Here is a 22,506-nt window from a genome sequence, read left to right as displayed (position 1 = left end):
TGAATTAAATATTCCTCATCTTACATGACTGATTTCATACAGCATAGTAAGAAAAAAATGTTAAAGCTAATGGTTTATTGCTTTATATCATCAGTTAGACAAAAAAAAGTGAGCCCAGTCAGTTGTGGCTTGTTCAGCAAACCATGACTTAGTACAATGTAGGAATCTAGTTTATGGTTTAGTAGCTGAGACCATTTTGTTGATTTCAGTGGTAGTTCCTAGGATGAGGTGAAGATCCTTGGCTAATCTTGGATACTGCAGGAAATTCAGTCCCCTGTCCTTTGTCACTGAGACTGTAACTCTTCAAACCTTATTCTCATAATGCTCAATTGCAGTTTCTACATCACTGAATTGTTTCCAAAATAGCTTAGCAAAATTCTAGCAATATCATCAGCTTCCTGCTCCTTGCCTCTTCTTTTCTCATAACCACTTCTTCTGCCTCTTGCAACTTCGTCCTTTTCCTTTCTCTCAATCTGGCTAAATTAACTTGTGACAAAAATGTCATTTGCATTCTTACGGAACTCTCACAGAGGACAAATAAGACTTCCTTGAAGTTAAGTTTTCATTAGGAGAGGATGGCATCTTGACAACTGGAAGATGGTGGACTTCAACTCCCAGAGCAGAGCTGGCTGGGGAATTCTGGGAGTTGAAGTCCGCCCATCTTCAAGTCTGCCAAGGTTGGGAAACAGTATGCTAAACATTCTAAAGCACTGAGAATCTTTGTATGTGCAAAGGTTGAAAAATATTGCAAACTTTCATGCCTGGAAAGGTAGCTTCACAAGCCACAATAAGAAGAATGGGATCTCAAGCTTCTGTGCTGCTCTTATTTCAAAGCAGCAGGTTGTAGCGTACACATGTTCAGAAAGCCTGAAGTTGATCTTCCATGAGAAGGAGGAGAGGGAAGAGGAGGAGGGGGAGGGGGAGGGGGAGGGGGAGGAAGAGGAGGAGGAGGAAGGAAATGAGGAGGAGAAGGAGGAGGAGAAGCTCTTAATATTCTTTATATTTAAATGAAGAAGCCTGATGGAAAAGCCACACATCATATAATAAGGACCCCTTTGGCTGGGCTAATGGCAAGAAGCCCCAATTTTATAGACTGCATATTTGTACAGAAAGTCAAACTATTAGATAGAATTGTAATTGTCTGGATTTTGCTCTGGGCACCGATCACTCTTTAAGTAAGCCAAGGCTTATAGCTTCTGAGGAGAAAATTAATTAATTATATCAACTACATCAAAGCTTTTTTTTCCCCACATGCCAACAAGCAGCACCACTGGAAAGAGGAAAGGAGGGAGACGTTCCCATTTTAGGGCAGATTCCCGAAGATAGACAGACATTCTGTGTTTGATTGAAACACGGCTTTCTTTTCAAGCATCACAAAACTACATTCAGGAAGCTGCACAATTCAAACAAGGACAGGATTCACGGCCTGGATAGAGCAGTTACTATTCAGGCCAAGGTAAATGGATCGCTTGGACTATTAGCCACAGCCATGTGAATGTGAATGTAGAAAGTCTTGGCAGAAAGGATCATTTTCATAAATCCCCTTGCCTATATTTTAGGAGACTAGGATTTGTAGCAGGGTGTATGCAGGCGATAGGAGAGGATAAAACAGTTAGAATGGCAGCTGGGAGTGGATGATCAAACCCTTGCCCTTTTGTGCAGGTGTCAGTCTTTGTCAGAAAAAGAAAAAGGCTGGGTTTAAATTGTAAAGTTGTGGCTACCAACTTGAGTTTTCTTGGAGGGTATCCTTGATTTATACTAACTTTATGATTGGAGAGAGAGACACAGAGAGAGAGACAGAGAGGGAGAAAGAGAGAGAGAGAGAGAGAAAGAGAGAGAGACAGAGACAGAGACAGAGATAAAGAGAGACAGAGACAGAGACAGACAGAGACAGACAGAGGGACTGACAGACAGGCAGACAGACAGATAGACATAGAATGACTGAAACACCGACTGTTCTAACCCTTATAGAAGCATTTAACTCCTTGCATACTAACCTAAAAAGAAGTCCTGTATCTTCCATTTTTTGTGAAATTAAAGGACTTTTGTTACACCATAATTCCATGCATGTAACATTTTACATATCACAAGAATTTCTGGCCACAGCCCACTTCCATCCCACTGAATTGTATGTTCCCTTTGTAATGGTATGTGACCCATTCTTTATGTTAAAGGGAAGACATGGTGAAAAGGATCCCCATGGAGTAGAATAAGCCACACAATGTAGTTCTGAATATTTTTCTAAATAAATTCCTATTGCTTTTGGTTTTATGAGGTCTCCCCCACCCAGCCAAGTATTGCATAAAGAATTGTATTGTATGAGTGCGAAATGCAATCATCGAATAATCCATAGATAATAAGATTTTTAAAAGCCATTATTTTTTTAAAAAAACACAAGTGCTATTGAAAAAAGAAAATTGCAGGACATATGCACTCTACTATTTATTTATTTATTTTATTTTATTTTATTTGTCACAACAGTATATATAAGCATAAGCATGAAAATAACTATATAATATATAAGCATATATATGAGAATAAGTATGTGATAACTATATTACCGTATATACTCGAATATAAGCCGATCCGAGTATAAGCCGAGGTCCCCAATTTTACCCCAAAAACTGGGGTAAACTGGGGACTCGAGTATAAGCCGAGGGTGGGAAATGAGGCACCTACGGTTGAAACCCTCCTCCCTCAGCTGAGAAGGCTGGCGGCCCCGCCCGCCCTCTCACTGCACCGGCAGGGCTTCCGTCCGTAAAATGTGAAAAAGAAAAAAACTCGAGTATAAGCCGTATATACTCGAGTATAAGCGAGGGCTTTAAAAAAAAAAACTGAGTATAAGCCGTATAGACCAGTATAAGCCGAGGGAAGTTTTCAGCACAAAAACGTGCTGAAAAACTTAATTGGATATAATGAAAGGAAACAATAGGACAGGAAATAGCTACCACATATGACAATGCATTTATAAAGTGATGGGCTCTAATGGGCTCTGAATGAGAAACAATCTTGCTAAAAACTTACAAAGCCAAACTCTAATACTATACTGTGCATACTTCAACAAGCACTAACATGAATTATGGAGGGTTTGAAAGCCAAATGCTTTATATTGAAGACTGTGGGATAACATCCATGTTTTTAAGAACAGCCATGGGCTCACATTTCACACTGAGGGAGTACAATTACATTTTTTTCTGTTTTAAGGATACTGCTTCCTAATTGCTTCCAAATTTCCAAGATATAATCCAGGAATTTTAAGTAATATTTGGCATTATGAGCCTTAGTGGTGCAGTGGTTAGAATGCAGTACTGCAGGCTAACTCTGCCCACAGCCTGAAGTTTGATCCTGATGGGGGCTCAAGGTTGACTCCACCTTCCATCCTTCTGAGGTGATAAAATAGAACAGAATAACAGAGTTGGAACGGACCTTGGAGGTCTTCTAGTCCAACCCACTGCTTAGGTAGGAAACCCTACACCACTTCAGACAAATGGTTATCCAATCTCTTCTTAAAAATTTCCGGTGTTGGAGTATTTATAACTTCTGGAGGCAAGTTGTTCCACTGATTAATTGTTCTAATGTCAGGAAATTTTTCCTTTGTTCTAAGTTGCTTCTCTCCTTGATTAGTTTCCACCCATTGCTTCTTGTCCTGTCCTCAGGTGCTTTGGAGAATAGCTTGACTCCCTCTTCTTTGTGACAACCCCTGAGATATTGGAACACTGCTATCATGTCACCCCTAGTCCTTCTTTTCATTAAACTAGACATACTCAGTTTCAGCAACCATTCTTTATGTGTTTTAGCCTCCAGTCCCCTAATCGTTTTTGTTGCTCTTCTCTGCACTCTTTCTAGAGTCTCAACATCTTTTTTACATAGTAGCAACCCTAAATAGATTATTAGGGTGAATATGCTGATGTTGTAAACCATCCAGTGCCATAAAGCACCATGGGGCAGCATATGCTGTAGGGTTTCCTGCCTTTCAGAAGGCACAGTGATGTTGCTGTGCAAGCATCACTCTGCAGTGAAGTCATGATGCAAGCATGCAAAAGAAAATGGGGTGGGGCTTATCAAGCCTTGCTGGGGATATTCCTGCCCAGAGCCATAGTATGTGTTGTAGGCCCTTGGTATGTTTGCCTTTGTGGGCCCCTCCTCTATAAACATAATAGCAATAACAATAGCACTTAGATCAGTAGTGGGATTCAATTATCTTTGCTACTGGTTCGCAAATGTGAGCACATGTGCCATGTCTGTCCATGCGCAGAACCTTCTGCGTATGTGCAGAGCATCCATGATGACATCCGGGTGGGTGGGCGGAGCCTCCCGCCTCTGCTACTACCAGTTCACCTGAACCAGGTAGATCCGGTAGAAACCCACCACTGACTTAGACTTATATACCGCTTCATAGAGCTTTACTGTGCTCTCTAAGCAGTTTACAGAGTCAGCATATTGTCCCCAACAATCTGGCTCCTCATTTTACCAACCTCGAAGGATGGAAGGCTGAGTCAGCCTTGAGCCTGGTGATATTCGAACCACTAAATTGCAGTTCAAATGTCAGAATTGCAGAAGTAGCCTGCAATACTGCACTCTAATCACTGTGCCACCATGGCTCTAGAAGTTAATATATATATATTTGTTTTCTGAGGTTTTCGCGGGTGTTTGTATGTAGATCTTTGGTTATTCGGGTTTTCTCCCGCATAAAATTGGAAGTGTCTTGGCGACGAATGAGACTTCGTCGAAACGTCGCCAAGACACTTCCAATTTTACACGGGAGAAAACCCGAATAACCAAAGATCTACATACACACACACACACACACACACACACACACACACACACACAGTATGATTGTAAATATTTTGTTCATATGTTCACAGTCAAATAAGGAATAATATGAAATTCATGTATCATTTTGAACAAGAGGTTGTTGACAATTACGATGGCCGTCGTCTATCATCAAAGTGACAAAATGTTAACGTTTGCACTCTGCCCATAGATTACAAATAAGATCATCCATTCAATGTTCAAATGTTGTGTATTTCTTGCCTCAGTTTTAATTAAAAGGCATGAAGAGAAATAAACATTTGTTAAAAGGCATGGGGAAAAAAATAACTTTTTCATTTTTATCCATTCCAATTTTTTTTTTAATAAAACATTTTGGTGAACTCTGGACCACTCCATTCCCTAGCTTCACCTGAGGACATTTCAGTCTACTCCTTTCATCATCTGTCTACCTGAGGCACGTCAAGCAAGGTTTGGCCTCATTCTACCTTCCTGTGAAATTAGCTTGGAAGTTTACCAGGGAAATTTTATGGCTTTCTTATAGTACTGTTTATTTTTATTTTATTTTATTTATTTTGTCACAACAATATATGTAAGTATCATACAAAAAGATTATATAGTATATAAACATATATATGAGTAAATATTAGGAGGTATAAATATATATATATATATATATATATATGTTTTCTGAGGTTTTCACGGGTGTTTGTATATAGGTCTTTGGTTGTTCGGGTTTTCTCCCGTGTAAAATTGGAAGTGTCTTGGCGACGTTTTGACGAAGTCTCATTCGTCATCTTCAGGCTTCAGCTTCGTGCTTCTGGGAGCAATGTGTGATCGCAGCTGTTTCTTCCTTTTAACTGCTAGTGGGGATTTGAACTGATTGGGTGGGAGCTTGGCTGTGCTCTGATTGGATGGGGGGTTTTGTGCTCTGATTGGCTGGGGGTGTGTCCTGTGTTGGTGGGGGCTTGTTTGTGCTCAGTTTAGTCTGTGTTGCAGGGGGATTTGAGCTGGTGAGCTGCATAGCTGTTGTTTGGCTTTGTGGTCGTGCTACATCTTCATAGTGGGTGTCAGTCTGCTGCATGTATGGATTGGAGGGGTTTGAAATGGCTAATGTTGCAGCTGCGGTCTGGCTTCTGGTCCTTGGTCGTGCTTCATGATCAGTGTGGGTTTGGGTCTGCTTTCTGGGTGGATGTGCGGTGGTGACATCCTGTGTGGACCTCGTGAGTGTGGGTCTGGTGTCATTCCTCGTGTTAGGGACTCGTTTGTCAATAAGGGTGGGTTTCCAAATGGCTGGTAGGCGGGAGGTGTCATCTCGTTTGTTCATGCTGTGTGGGCGTTTTTCTATCTCAATGGCTTCTCTGATTATTCTGTTGTTAAAGTGTTCAGTTTTGGCGATAGTTCTGGTCTTTTTAAAGTCAATATCGTGTCCTGTGGCTTTAAAGTGTTGGACCAGGGAAGAAGTTGGTTCCTCTTTTTTGAATGAGTTCTTGTGTTCTTCAATGCGTGCACTTATTCTTCTGTTGGTTTGTCCAATGTATGTGGTGGGGCAGGCGGTGCATGGGATTTCATATACTCCTTGATTTTCTAACTCAATTTTGTCTTTGGGGTTTCTTAGGATGGTGGATATTTTTCTGTTTGTGCAGAATGCTGTCTTGATGTTGTGTTTGTGGAGGATCTTGCTGATTCTGTCTGTGGTGCCTTTTATATATGGGAGGATGGCTGTGCCGTTTTCTTGTTCTCTGTCTTGGATTTTAGTGGGGGGTTCTTTTTGGATTAGCTTGGTAATCTTATTTGTTTGGAATCCATTGGATGTTAGTACGTTAGTGAGAGTGTCTAGTTCGGGTTTTAGGTGTTGTTCATCAGCTAAGCATTTTGTTCTGGAGATCTGCACTGCTGCTGTTTGACATTGGACAAACCAACAGAAGAATAAGTGCACGCATTGAAGAACACAAGAACTCATTCAAAAAAGAGGAACCAACTTCTTCCCTGGTCCAACACTTTAAAGTCACAGGACACGATATTGACTTTAAAAAGACCAGAACTATCGCCAAAACTGAACACTTTAACAACAGAATAATCAGAGAAGCCATCGAGATAGAAAAACGCCCACACAGCATGAACAAACGAGATGATACCTCCCGCCTACCAGCCATTTGGAAACCTGCCCTTATTGACAAACGTGTCCCTAACACGAGGAATGACACCAGACCCACACTCACGAGGTCCACACAGGATGTCACCACCACACATCCACCCAGAAAGCACACCCAAACCCACACTGATCAGGAAGCACGACCAAGGACCAGAAGCCAGACCGCAGCTGCAACATTAGCCATTTCAAACCCCTCCAATCCATACATGCAGCAGACTGACACCCACTACGAAGATGTAGCACGACCACGAACACGAAGCCAAACAGCAGCAGTGCAGCTCACCAGCTCAAATCCCCTGCAACTCAGACTAATCTGAGCATAACCAAGCCCCCACCCAAACAGGACACACCCCCAGCCAATCAGAGCACAAAAAAACCCACATCCAATCAGAGCACAGCCAAGCTCCCACCCAATCAGTTCAAACCCCCACTAGCAGTTAAAAAGGAAGAAACAGCTGCAATCACACATTGCTCCCAGAAGCACGAAGCTGAAGCCTGAAGATGACGAATGAGACTTCGTCGAAACGTCGCCAAGATACTTCCAATTTTACGCGGGAGAAAACCCGAATAACCAAAGACCTACATATATATATATGAAGAAGAAAAGAAAAACAATAGGACAGGAATGGTAGGCACGTTTGTGCGCTTATGCATGCCCCTTATGGTCCTCTTAGGACTGGGGTGAGGTCAATGGTAGAAAGTTTTTGGATAAAGCTTTTAGGATTATGGGAAGAGACCACAGAGTCAGGAAAAGTATTCCAAGCACTGATGATTCTGTTACAGAAGTCATATTTTCTGCAATCTAGATTGAAGTGGTTGACATTAAGTTTAAATCTATTGGTTGCTCTTGTATTATTGCAATTACTGTAGCTTTTTTAAGAAGGGCTTTTGATTGTTAGAAATGTGAACTTGGATTGCTTGAGGGTTTCTTTTCTCGTTGTTTTCTATTCTCATGGTTGCATCTTTTTAACTCCAGCTTTTCCTTCGCTTAATGAACATTATTTTAGCAATTAGTTGTACTCTTATGGTGAGAGACACTTTGGGGTAGCAGTTAAGGCTAGAAACAGGTCAGCTGGGTGACCCTGAGCCAGTCACTCTTTCTCAGTCCTAGGAAATGGCAATGGAAAACCATTTCTGAAAAACCTTGCCAAGAATACAGATAGTGCTTGACTTATGACCACAACTGAGCCCCAAATTTCTTTTGCTAAGAAGAATTTTGTTAAGTGAATTTTGCCCCATTTTATGGTATTTCTTGCCACAGTTGTTAAGTGAATCACCACAGCTGGTAAGTTAGTAACACAGTTGTTCAGTGCATTTGGCCTCCTCATTGACTTTGCTTGTCAAAGGTCATAAAAGATGATCACATGACCCTGGGACACTGAAACTGTCATAAATAATGCCAGATGCCAAGTGTCTGAATTTTGATCACGTGACTGTGAGATACTGCAGCCATCATAAGTGTGGAAATTGGTCATAAGTGGTTGTAAGTGTGGAAAATGGAAGTGTGCAGTGGAGTACCCCAAGGCTCTGTTTTAGGCCCAGTACTCTTCAACATCTTCATCAATGACTTGGATGAGGAGATAGATGGGGAACTCATCAAATTTGCAGATTTGAACTGGCAGGAATAGCCAACACTCCAGAAGATAGGCTTAAGATACAGAGGGATCTTGAGAGACTTGAACAGTGGGCATTATCTAACAAAATGAAATTAAATGCTGAAAAAAGTAAGGTTCTACATTTAGGCAATAAAAACAAAATGCACAGGTACAGTATATGTGGTATCTTGCTCAACAGTAGTAACTGTGAGAGGGATCTTGGAGTCCCAGTGGACAACCATTTAAATATGAGCCAGCAGTGTGCAGCAGCTGCCAAAAAAGCCAACACAGTTCTAGGCTGCATAAACAGAGGGATAGAATCAAGATCAAGTGAAGTGTTAATACCACTTTATAATCCCTTGATAAGGCCACACTTGGAATTCTGTATTTAGTTTTTGATCACCACGATGTAAAAAAGATGTTGAGACTCTAGAAATAATGCAGAGAAGACCAACAAAGATGATTAGGGGAGTGGAGGCTAAAACATATGAAGAACAGTTGCAGGAACTGGGTATGTCTAGTTTAATGAAAAGAAGGACTAGGGGTGACATGATAGCAGTGTTCCAATATCTCAGGGGTTACCACAAAGAAGAGGGAGTCAAGCTATTCTCCAAAGTACCTGAGGACAAGACAAGAAACTGATCAAGGACAGAAGCAACTTAGAACTAAGGAGAAATTTCCTGACAGTTAGAACAATTAATCAGTGGGACAACTTGCCTGCAGAAGTTGTGAATGCTCTAACTGGAAGTTTTAAAGAAGATATTGGATAACCATTTGTCTGAAGTGGTGTAGGGTTTCCTGCCTGGGCAGGAGGTTGGACTAGAAGACCTCCAAGGTCCGTTCCAACTCTGTTATTCTATTCTATTCTAAGTCAACTTTTTCAGTGCCATTGTAACTTTGAATGGTCACTAAACAAATAATTGTAAGTTGAAGACTATTTGTACTGCATGGATAAAGGTAAAGGTAAAGGTTCCCCCGCACATGCGTGCTAGTCATTTCTGGCTCTAGGGGCGGTGTTTGTCTCAGTTTCTAAGCCAAAGAACCAGGGCTATCTGAAGATGTCTCCATGGTCATGTGACTGGCATGACTAAATGTCAAAGGTACAAGGAACATTGTTACCTTCCCACCAAAGTGATCCCTATTTTTCTACTTGCATTTTTTACGTGCTTTCGAACTGCTAGGTTGGCAGAAGCTGGGACAAGTAACAGCAGCTCACTCGGTTATGTGGCACTAGGGATTTGAACCGCTGAACTGCCAACCTTCTGATCAACAAATTCAACATCTTAGTCACCACTGCAGGGATATATCAGGGCAATATCTGAGAATTGGACATGATTAACTGGAAGAGAAAAGCATACTTTCATTGTATTTTAAGCTATTATCTCTGCATATTGTAATTCTTCTCTTTTACTAGTTTTCTTGATTATTTTTAAGCAAAGAAAGTGGGATATGCTCTTGTTAAAACCTAAACAGCCTAGGGCCTGTCCATCTAAAGAATGTGGTCTGAATCTATCCAGTTTTTTAAACCTTTAGAAACTTTTCTACAGTAAATTAGCACAGCAGAAAAACAACCTGTGTAATCCTTTTTTCCCCCTCTCTTTCTCTGTCTATCTGTATGCATGTGTATGACAGAGAGTGTTATAACTAGACAATGATGCTGCTTTCATAATTTGCAAAATGTTGGCAAGTAGGAAATTAATTAGGAGTCATTGAGCTTGTATGGAACAAAAGAGAAGAGAGTAGGTGGGCAGAGAGCAGCTGTCAAAACTGAACTTTTGTGAATGTCCTTTTTCTGAGTGTATTTTACTTTGTTCATCTGTACAAAGTAGAAGAAAACATGTTTATTTGCTTCAAACATCAGTATCTCTGGCATTGTTGAAAAGCAAGGTGGAATAAATGAGTAAGATGAGGTAGACGTACACACACAAGTATTCAAACACATGTATAAGGGCCACTCATACTTTTGTTAACATATAGTTACTGTGCTACATTCAATTTCCTGAGAAGGGAAGATTACTATACAATACAGAAAAATACACTGACTAATTAGAAACTTCATACTCTAATTATCTTTCTGTGAACCTGTAATCTAGTTGGGGTCTTGACAGAGCTAGAATACAGTTGAGCAATTTTGGTATGTGAAGCTATGCTTCCATTGATATTGCCTAAAATGGCACCTGCTGTAGAAGAAGGAATGGCAGAAACTGGGGTGGAGTTAAAAGAAGGAATGGCCTAATCCTTATGTAGCCACAAACATGACCTTGAGTGCTGTTGACCCTTATCTAACCAGGTGTTGAGAAGATTCCTGAGCATTGGCTTGTAGCAAGAAATCTGCTTAATTGCACTTTACATGTAGATCTGGTCTTTCGTGCCTGATACGTGCCTTGTTTTCAGCCATGTCATATAACTGGCTCATATTCAGCTTGCGTATAGCTGCAGTTCCAAGATCTTTTCACATGTCCTATTTCAAGCCCAGTATTCTCTCTCCTGTGCCAGTCTGGTGTAGTGATTAAAGGCACCAGACTAGAAATTGGGGAGACTATGAGTTTTGATCAATGGTGAAATTCAAATTTTTTTACTGCCGGTTCTGTGGACATGGCTTGGTGGGCATGGTGTGGCTTGGTGGGCGTGGCTTGGTGGACATGGCAGGGGAAAGATACTGCAAAATCTCCATTCCCACCCCACTCCAGGGAAAGAATACTGCAAAATTCCCATTCCCTCCCCACTCCTGAAGGAAGGATATTGCAAAATCTCCATTATCCATGGGGCTAGCCAGAGGTGGTATTTGCCGGTTCTCCAAACTACTCAAAATTTCCACTACCCCGGTTCTCCAGAACCTGTCAGAACCTGCTGGATTTCACCCTTGGTTCTGATCCCACCTTAGACACAAAGCCAGCTGGGCCAGGCACTCTCTCTCAGCCTTAGGAAAGAGGTAAGGGAAAACCAATTCTGAAATCTTGTCAAGAAAACTACAAGAATTAGTCCAGGCAGTTGCCAAAAGTCAATACTGACTTGAAGGCATGAAAAGAAAAATCTCTCTTCTATATTCTATTTATTTTATTTTCTCTATTCTGGTATTATTTCAGTCCATTTTTGACCTATCAGGATTGTTTTGAATGTATTTTTGCTCCTTAGTCTCTTAGTTAACTGTATAAGGCACTTTTATGGGTTTTTTTACTATTTATTCAAAGGTTTGAACAATATTTTTTTTCAAAATTCCTTACAGTATCAGAAATCATTATTATTTAAATGTACACAATCACCATGAGAACATTTAAGCAAATGCTAAGCAAGTCAAATTTTATAAACCGAGCTTTCCAAAACCATCTGTGTGGTACTATATAATCCTCACAATTCAGAGTTCAAAACTGCAATCATGTGGTGTTTAGTATTTAATATTCAGTTGCTCGGAATGAAGATCCGTGTTTGGTCCTATGCAGCCCTGTTTCTTGCATTTGTTGTTCTCTGTGATTCCGAACAATGTCCCTCCAACCAACGACAAACGTGCATATTTTCGACATTGACTACATAAATGACCAATTGTTCTGGATATGTAGGCTGAAGAAATATGGATGGAATTATGACTCTCTTTTGTAGAGCAACATGATACGAGTGGCAAACAGATTACTTTTACAAATCTGTTTGGCATTCAATAAGTTAGGATCTGAAAAGAAACATGCTTTCTTTTGATGCAGGATTTAGTGGATGAACGCAACCAAACCCCTCTGCAACAGGATATAGCAGTTTCCAATTGCTTGGCCCCTGAGGATCTTGCCCAAGAAGAGAGAAAAACAGAGAACACAAATACAGCAACTAGGACAGATAATAACATCATGAGCTTCTTCAAAACACTGGTAAGATGCTGTCATTTTGATTTTCCCCATCTAACTGAGATGAATTGTTACACAAATGTGCTATCAATCTTTTCCTTCCTTCCTTCCTTCCTTCCTTCCTTCCTTCCTTCCTTCCTTCCTTCCTTCCTTCCTTCCTTGAAAATTTAAAAGGAGCAATGACAGCAGCAGAAAAGTGACTGTTACAAAGATTGAATGTGAAATCATGTACAGCAGATGAGAGGAGGGTGTGGCCGGCTGTACTTGCTCGACAATGTGAAAAGCAAGACTCCTGCTTTAGAAGAAATAATGAACTTGTAGAATGATTTTCCCCAGACTTCACCCAACAGTTATATGGGACTGAGATTCCCTAGCTTTCAGGAAAGGTCATCTTAACCAGAAATCTTTGGCATTACAGTGTGAAACTGAGGAAGGCTATTATAGAAGAACGTAAGTTAGCTGAGTTTGAAAGGTTATGGTTTTTATTCATTAATTTGGAGGATCAAGTCAAAATTATCAGACATATTCTGTTGGAGGTTTAAGGGTTTTTACATTGTGGAATGTTTATGTTGTAGACCACCCAGGCTGGGTAAATTGGGCAGCCATTTAAATGAGTTAAATAAATAAATTTATTTATTTCTCAAGAGCAGGATTTTTAATTAGGCACAATGAAAAATTGCAGTATCTACGAAAGAATTAAAAAATCTGCACTAAGACTTTTGTTCAAAAATAATGCGCATTAAGTTCAATCTGTACAGAACTTCTAAACAGCATAAAGACTGAGATTAATTAAGATTAAGATTAGCTAAAATAACATTAATGTTAAAAATCACATGAACTCAGACAAGCTGCTTTTTGGGAGAGGTGCTCCCTTTTGCATATGCATTAAGTAGTCTGAGGACAGAATACAAGAAAATAAAATAACTGCTGGAAGGAATCAAAATTTGATTGAGACTGGTAATATTTTTTCCAGTAGTGGTTAGCCAGAAGATAATAGCTGGGATTACATATCCTGCTAAGCATGGCTGCTAAGAATTAATGTGGGTTCTTTGTTTTCTCTCTTTCTCACTAAAAGCAGGACAATAGTTAACAAAATGTGTATAACTGCATTGATGTGGTGGAATGTAGTATGGAATCCCAAGAGGGAGGGGTTGCTTCCCAGAGGTCAAAGAGGCAGCACAGCTTGGAGTGTTTGGTAGGCAGGAAGAGAGTTAAGATGGCCACTCCCTAGCAGTTCACAGAGTATATCCATTTTGTACGTACTTTAGGTCAGGAGTCTCTAACCTTGACAACTTTAAGACTTGTGGACTTCAACTCCCAGAATACTTCAGCCAGCAAAGCTGACTGAGGAATTCTGGGAATTGAAGTCCACAAGTCTTAAAGTTGTCACGGTTGGAGACCCCTGCTTTAGGTGGTAGAGGTGAATAACAATAAAGAAACTACTCAGAAGTAACTCCATATGTCTCCTTGGATCTTGGACCTTACAAATGATTTGTGAAACCAAAAAACATGAATGAATCTATTCCTCACAAACAGCAGTTGTTCTGCCATCTAGTGTTGATGACTTTTTGTGAAAAAAATCCCCTTCCAATTAATATAGAATAGAATTCTTTATTGGCCAAGTGTGATTGGACACACAAGGAATTTGTCTTAGGTGTATATGCTCTCAGTGTACATAAGGAGAATAAAGTATATTCATCAAGAATAAAAAGATACAACACTTAGCGATAGTCGGTTACTAATAAGCTATCAAATCATACTAGGAAACAAATAAAAACAATATAAATTGAAAGATACAAGCAACATGGTTATATTAGTAAGTGAGAAGAGATAGATACTAGTAAGGAAGAGAAGAATAATATAATACAGTCTTAGTAAATTATTTGACAGTGTTGTGGGAATTAGTTGTTAAGCAGAGTGATGACATTCGGGAAAAAACTGTCCTTGTGTCTAGTTGTTCTGGTGTGCAGTGCCCTATAGCATCTTTATATAATATAATATATATAAATATATAAAATATAAATAAAATTAATATAATGTAATGTAATATAATGTAATGTAATATAAAATATAATATAATAATATATTTCTTTTCTGATTTAGTGTCTGTCCAATTTGATTATTTGAGAGGAAAATGTAACTTTACCAGATTGTTATGTTTGCTTCACATATAGTTGGAAACTTCTTCATTTTAATCTATATCTCTGTATTTTAAAACGATGTCCTCCTAATTCCCTTTTGCTCTTCAATCAAAGACAATCACAAAATTTGGAATGGTTTTCAAAACTGCCCATTTCAAGAAAATTTTTCTCTTGAAAGGTTTCACCAAGCAAAGCTGATTCCAAATGTGACAGAGAGGATAAGGTGAGTGTCTTTCTCCTTGCAAATTCAACGTTTGAGGGTTTTCTTGGGGGCGAGGGGTGTTACCCTCTTGGGTATTCCAGGATTGATTCATACACACATCTCATCCTAAATGCAGAAGCACTGCGTCTAATATGAAGCTAGGTGATTTTAAAGTTTATGTGTGATTTAATTTGCATTATTTTACTTATTTCATTTCACTTATTGGATCTATTCTTATGATGTTCAGAACTGCATATACAGTATGATCCCCATTTATTTTACCTTCAGAATTGCCTTAGTATTCTTGGAGGCCATACTGGACAAGTGGAGGCTGCTCATTTGAGGAAACCTATTGTAAATTATGTCAGACAAGTGTCTGAGTTCAATTTTCATTAAGCACGATGCTCATGTAAGAATGGAGTCTCTTGTGGTTTATTTCTATATCCAGAGATGTTTTGGTAAAACTCTTTTAGAATAGAATAGAATAGAATAGAATAGAATAGAATAGAATAGAATAGAATAGAATAGAATAGAATAGAATAGAATTTTTTATTGGCCAAGTGTGATTGGACACACAAGGAATTTGTCTTGGTGCATATGCTCTCAGTGTACATAAAAGAAAAGATACGTTCATCAAGGTACCAAAACTCTTTTACCATGTACTAAAACTCTTATGTCTTTTTGATCACCTGTAACCTCCAATTTGGCAAAACTCACAGGGCAACAATTTTTAATCAATGTAGCTCCAAGGGACTAATTAACAGTATGTGTCCTAAATCCCAAACCCATGAGCCTTATGGGATTGAAACTTGGCAAAGTTGTGGCCACTTCAGTGTTATCCTACCATCACACTGCTGTGGTCAACTATGGTCACATGATTGCCATTTCCAACATTCCCTGCCAGCTTCCTACAAGGAAAGTCAATAAGGAAGATGGCAGGAAGTCAGGAATCACTCCCACTGCTTTTGGGCCAATAGTCATTCTGTTTTTCTATTTAAATAAGGAAATATCTTTCTGAAACAATGATCCAACAGGTCACAAATTGCTAGTTCAATACCAGTTTGTGCATGAAGATAGTGGTTCTACAGATACATCTGACATCAACCATCAGAACTTTGAGGCTAAGGATACAGCAGGATGGGGCAATCAGTTTGAAAAGTCAAACTTGCTCCCAAATTGGAGGCCTCCTTTCTCCATCCATTATCTCAGCCTTTGCTATCTCTCTTTCTCTCTCTCTCTCTGTTTTTTTTTTTGTCTTTTAATGACCCCATAATCCCTTGCATCAGGGTGGAGTTGGGGCAAATGAATGGAGCTGAGTGCTTACTGCCAGATGCCTTTCCTGTCACCAATGCAGAGTTCGCAGCAGATATATTCTCATTGTACCCAGAGAGAGAAATAACTGCCTCTACCTAGGATCGAACTCACAGCCTCCTGATTTTGAGGCGAGAACTCCACCTCTAGGCCACCACACCACTCCCTTTCCTATATCTCAATGTTGTAATAAAAATAAAATGAAAGAGCTGCGTTGTGTGTAGGTTGTGAGTTTCTGGGGAAAAGATGGTTTCATTTAACAATACGTTGAACCGATATGCCACCCAGATCTCAACAACTCTGCCTTCTTGGTTTCTATTCTGTTGGAAATTCATAGCTGATCTTTTTCATAATATTTTTGTTTTCTGACAAAGCTATGTACTTACAAGAGTAAAGGCAAAAAGGGTACAACATATATTCAGCAGTGTTATAAATTTGGGATGAATACAGTCTCATTGAAAAGCCACAATGAAGAAAATATTCAAACCTTATTATAAGGTCTACGAGAGGCCAGGCTCAAGTCAAATACTTGAAGCCATAATCAAAAATACCCTGTCTCTTTATTAAGAAATTTTCAAATATTATGCTCTGTAAGCAGCATTGTATGCATTGAGGCAATTTTTCAAATAACCTGCTCTGTTCACTGTTAGGACCAACACCATGAATGGTTTATTAGACCTTCGTAGTTAAGTAAAAATGTCCTTGCCTGGGTTTTTGTTGATTTTTGTTGCAATATAGAATCATGAGAGAATGCCAGATATCCATACAAAATTATAATGAGAGCATGATGCTCCATTAGTTTATTATATATCCTCAGAAACTAGCCACAAATTATCTAAGTTGTGTCCTGGAGTTCAGTGATAGATATATGTGGATTCCTTGCTAGATAAATGTATGCTCAAATAATATATTGTTGCAAATACAGGTAGACCTCAACTTAAAACAGTTCATTTAGTGACCCTTACAATGGCACTGAAAAAATGACTTATGACTGTTGTTCGCACTTACGACCTTTGTAGTATCCCCATGATCATTGATCATGTGACCAAAATTCTGATTTTCCACAACTGACTCATACTTATGACCATTGCTACGTCCTAAGGTCATGTTTTGCAACCTTTTGACAAGCAAAATCAATGGGGAAGCCAGATTCACTTAATAACTGTGTTACTACTTATCAACTGTGGTGATTGACTTAATGACTGTGACAAGAAAGGTCCTAAATTGAGGCCAAATTCACTTAACAAAGTTCTCACTTAACAATAGAAAAGTTGGGCTCAACGGTGGTTGTAAGTTGAGGGTTACCTGTAATTGGAAAAAAAATACAATGTTATATAGCAGGGGTCTCCAACCTTGGCAACTTTAAGACTTGTGGACTTCAACTCCCAGAATCCCTCAACCAGCAAAGCTGGCTGAGGAATTCTGGGAGCTGAAGTCCACAAGTCTTAAAGTTGTCAAGATTGGAGACCCCTGTTATAATGTACCTAGCAAAATATAGAATTCTCTTTAGTGAAGTGAGATTTGTGGATATGAGTATTGAGTTTTATAAAGACACTGTGCATAAACGATTGCTGATGCCTGTTACGGGCAAAAGGAAAATAGAGCATGCAATGAAAATTCAACTTTGATTGATGTCACACAAAGGGGTCTCAAACGGGCCATGGTGGACAGCTTGCTGAGAAGACGGCGACTGATTCCCTTGTCAAAAGCACCAAGAAAAAGAAGCCAGACAGCCCCCGAATAGGACATAGTACATTTAGCAAACTGTTTAGACATAAGGTTGGTATGGGAGAGTAACACGGAGATCTGGAACCCTGAATAACAGATAACTTTTAAATCTTCTGATCCTGAATGCAAGCATGCAGCAGCTAAAAGTTACTGAAAAGCAAAGCTTGAGTTGGACATTGTTTAGAATTGTTGCAGGCTTTGGCAAAGATATAATCTGGCAGTAGGGAAGTATCACGATAATTCTGAATATTTATCTCTCCATTAATATCTGCGAATTCAGGGTTCAGCGGAAGGAACTGAAGCCACTGACTGCATATTCATTGCTATTTTCTGTGTCTTGTTATTGAGTCTTTCTCACTAACAAAACCTATGTCACCCTAACCAGAACTTAGAGCAATCCCATACTGCCATTACTTTCACTCCACAAAGCAATTTCAAGCTGAACTGTGTGATTGCCTTTCCTTCCCTTTGAAATGTTGAAAACAAAGCATGAAATTCAGTGCCCTGCCCCCAACTTACTGTCTAATCATGTAATAACTGCACCCCTTTTCACCCGTCATCACAGTAGAGGCAGGCAGAAAGGATGGTGGGAAGGAAGGAAGGAAGGAAGGAAGGAAGGAAGGAAGGAAGGAAGGAAGGAAGGAAGGAAGGAAGGAAGGAAGGAAGGAAGGCTTAAGTACCTTTGCTTTTCAATCTTGTTAGTCCTGGATTGAAGAAAAGGAAACTGACTAAATTCCTTCTATATGAAAAATCCATTAGGCCCAAGCTCCGTATAAAAGGAACTACACTGATCATAGAACAAGAGCTGATTTTAGGAAATTTTAACACAACTTGCTCTAATCTGGCAACATTTAATGTGTTGTAAGCACAACTCCTTGAATACCAGCAACATCATGGCACCAATGCCAGGAAGGCTGCTTTATAAGATGAACACATGAACACATGCCTTGGCATAGATTCTTATTTCCTGGGAAATGAGTTTTCCATGCTCAACACCACTGTGTTTGTCTGGACTCAAAAGCAAGCACAGTTAGAGCCATTTGGTCCTTGGATGGGACACAATTACAAAACCCAAGACAACAGGCTATAATGCACATGTAACAATATGTTCTTGGGTTTCCCTTCCCCCAAGTTTTGTATGGTTGCCAAGAGGAGTTGCAAAACCTAGAAACTCCTATTAACTTCACAAGACAGTGTCCATATAGTTCCCATGAGGCCATCTCTACTCAATGGTGTAGAGTACCTGAATCGATGCATTTCAGGTACTCTATACCATTTTTTAAGAAGTACCTGAATTGATGCATTCTCTTCATCAAAGATACTGCCTAACCCGAAACTAATGCATACAGATTTGCTTCAGATACTCTCACCTCCTCCTAAGATTGTTTTTTTTTTCAGGATTACATCATAAAACTAATTTGAACCCCGAAGCAGTGACATTGCCTAATTATCAGATACTAATATTGATATAAGTGTTTCCTTTTGATTGCTGATATGATGAAATCATTGTAAATTCAGATCACGCAGATTGAGAAGAACATCAGAACAAAGACTCAACTGGCTGAGCATAATATCCCATTCAACGTATCCTGCTGGTAATGAGAGCCATACTGTCTCTGCAGTTGGAGTCATTTAACCAACAGGATGACAAGACACCGATTTTTTATTTATTTATTTTGTCAAACACAACAATATATATAAGTATAAGCATGAAATAACCACACAAATTGAATACAACCAAAGGGAACATTAGGACAGGAACGGTAGGCACGCTGGTGCTCTTATGCACGCCCCTTACAGACCTCTTATGAATGGGGTGAGGTCAACAGTAGACAGTCTTTGGTTAAGTCAGAGCTGAAGAAGCTTATTGGATGAGAAACGAAACATCTTCAAAGAAAAACAAGAAAGTCCAGTTGCCTGTTGAAAAAAAGCTCCTTTGGGACAACCATGACCTGGATAAGTGAGAATCTCCATAGACAGTTCTTGAGATTGAAGGACATACCTATCTGCAGGCCATGCAGACTGGGAAAGGATTCATTTATATGAAGTCCTTCCATTTTTCTGACTTGTCTTTCCAATCTGCATAAGAATTCAGAGGAAAAAATCCTTAGGAACTTTCTCCACCCCTCATTCCGAGATGATTTTAGTTTAGTTACATCATGTTTTCACTTTTATACTCCAGTTCGTCTCCTGTGACATTTCAGGATACACAGCTCAACATTTCAGAAGGTCAGAGAAATGCTGAAAATATACTCAGCAAACTCTTCTTTATAATGGCTTCACCATGTCAAACCCTGTGCAGTGCCTGGATCCCCCTCCTCTCCTTAAATATCATTACAGCCACTTCCATTCTTAAAGAATGAAAATGCACACATGATTTATCTCTGTGTTTGTGTGTTTTACATTGTTTTAGGCAAAAAAAGATGTTCCACAGACAGCAAATACCAAGGTGAGTAATAACACACACAACTCTGAGTTTTCCATTTGCTTACAGTATTTCTATAGTTTTTGATTGCCAACATTGATGTCTACATTATTTTCATCACCTGCCTCATGTAATACTTTAATGGATAAAGATGAATGTGTGAGGGTGCTGGAATAAAAGATGCCACTGTGCCATGTTTTTCTGAGGTTCTTTTGTCTTCTACTGTAGCCAAATGTGTTTTTCCATTGATGGTCTTTGAACTTCATCTTCTCCGGAACAATTTTTTTATTTATTTTGTTTCTAGCCAACCGAACAGCCTGTCCCCATTGTCCCTGATACAAAACCGGAAACAAATGTGCCTCCAGCTCAGGATACTCCAGTAGTGAAGCCAACTGTAAAACCTCCAGAAGCTCCAGTACAACAACCAGCCCCAGCAGTTGTGGTTGTCACCAATGAAGCTCCTAAGGAGATAACCAAGGAAAGATCTTCTTCTACTCCCACACCCCTAAGTAAATTCTTTTGGAAAAAGGTAAGTTTGGGTTCTAGAGTCATTCACTTGGAAGTTGCAATCATTATTGGTAATGTTGTGACCCAGGCCCAAGTAGTTATTATCAGACACAATCAGTCCTAAACAAACATATTTTATTAGAACAGCTGAGAATTACTTCATTCTCAGCTTAGTCCAAATTAAGTCCCAAACAAAGTCCTTCAGAAAAGTCCTTCGGGTTTTATCACAAACCTTTATCTTCTTTGGCACCCTGCCAAAGGCTTTTCTTGGCAAAGCCCCACGAAGTTCAGAAACAAGAGACACCGACAAGAAACAACTGTAGCAATGTTGCTTTCCTACAAAAAGCCCAAGAGCCATTGCGCTCTTTTAAGCCTTCTGGGAGGGACCAATTATCTCCTGACCTTCCTCCCGAGACATCCTTTTTGCTTTAGTTGCTCTTGCCTTCTGGCAGCTCTTCACATGTGTGCACTAGGAACAGGCTCCTCCTGTTACTCTGCCTGTCTGCTGTCCACCTCCGGAGGCTCCGGAGTCCCCACATCTCTCCCAGATGGCCCTGGCCCCATCTCTGCCTCCGACTCAGAGCCCTCGTCTGGGCCTTCCCCTGACTCCAGGAGTGACCCATTGTCCTCTCCAGCCTCCTCACTGTCCAACTCCACAGCCAGCTCCACAGGCTGCTGGCGGACCACAACAGGTAGTGAATTTATTTGCAACCATAGATTTTTGGCAAAACTCATATAAAATTACTATACCAATTCAATTCAAACCCTCTAAAATTAACAGCACTGTCAACATCTACATCCGTATCTTCCTTGCGGCCACAGCAAACAACGCAATTCATTTTGTTATAAGTTCATCAGTCCTTCAGTCAGCAGGAAATAGATTCTTTCTTCTATGCTAACTGATTTAGTTGAGTTAACAAAGGCAGAATCAATCTAGTTTTGGAATCCTGATATAAACTGCAATGTAATAAGGATCAGATATCTTCCACCTAGAAATGATCACAAATATATAAATTGTGTGCAATTGGTAACCCCATTTTACAGAATATTTCAACCAAATAGGCTGTTGGCCTTGTCTGAAAGTAAAGTTCTGTGACAGAGTTTGTAAATAAGATGATATAAGAACAATTAAATTAATCAGTAGTTTTGTTGTTGTTGTATTCCTATTTAATTAGTCCATTGATGTTTGGTTTGTTTCCATGAGTTACTGGGAATATTTTTTCTGACTACATTTTTATTTAAACGTAGGTGCGTTTTCAAGAAAGATAATTAATGCTTTTTATGCAATTCTAGCCAGGAAGCTATCACGTTTCCAGAAGTTACCTAAACAGGCTGCTCATGTATTATTCCCACTGTGGTTCAGTGTGACGGCAGAGTGAATAATGAGGAAACCCTGGGTTTGACATAAATTCAGTGTAGCTTGGAGGAGCTGTATCACAGATGCAACATACCCCGTTGCTGTTGTTCTCTTAGAGGAATCAATCAATCACAACAGAGCTGGGAGGGATCTTGTGGTCTTCTAGTCCAGCCTCCTGCTCAAGCAGGAGATCCTATCAGAAATGAAGTCACAGAGATCTTTGAGAACAGTCCTGGTCATCTCCTTGCATGTTTGATGGAAAAGTGAGAACATGCAATCAACAGCCACATCTAAGAATAAAGTCTAGCAATCATGCTTTTGCTAGCCTAGCCATGCCTGTAGAATAGATACACCATGATATCAGGGATGTTAAACTCAAGGTCCATGGGCGGGATCCCGCTCGGGTGCTTAAATGTGGCCCACGGGGCCATCCTAGAAATAACAAATGACTAGCCTGCACTGCCTCTGGCAGCCAAAACAGG

The 22,506-nt window shown here is 39.8% G+C and overlaps 1 protein-coding gene across 6 annotated transcripts in view; it reads left to right on the top strand.

The window, feature by feature from the left end:
• The window catches only part of BCAS1 (brain enriched myelin associated protein 1), a 75,148-nt gene that overhangs the window by 33,295 nt on the left and 19,347 nt on the right, over positions 1–22,506 (top strand). For 5 of the 6 annotated variants that reach the window (XM_058174482.1, XM_058174480.1, XM_058174478.1 and 2 more), the window contains exons 5-9: positions 12,219–12,377; positions 14,673–14,717; positions 17,652–17,786; positions 20,149–20,184; positions 20,465–20,689. In XM_058174482.1, the coding sequence (XP_058030465.1) occupies positions 12,219–12,377; positions 14,673–14,717; positions 17,652–17,786; positions 20,149–20,184; positions 20,465–20,689 (600 nt within the window). The remainder of the gene's footprint in view (positions 1–12,218; positions 12,378–14,672; positions 14,718–17,651; positions 17,787–20,148; positions 20,185–20,464; positions 20,690–22,506) is intronic. The other variant, XM_058174481.1, reaches the window with a different exon arrangement.

Source organism: Ahaetulla prasina, chromosome 3, assembly GCF_028640845.1.
Source record: "Ahaetulla prasina isolate Xishuangbanna chromosome 3, ASM2864084v1, whole genome shotgun sequence".
NCBI classification, from domain to species: domain Eukaryota; kingdom Metazoa; phylum Chordata; class Lepidosauria; order Squamata; family Colubridae; genus Ahaetulla; species Ahaetulla prasina.
This window is presented reverse-complemented; position numbering and strand designations above follow the sequence as displayed.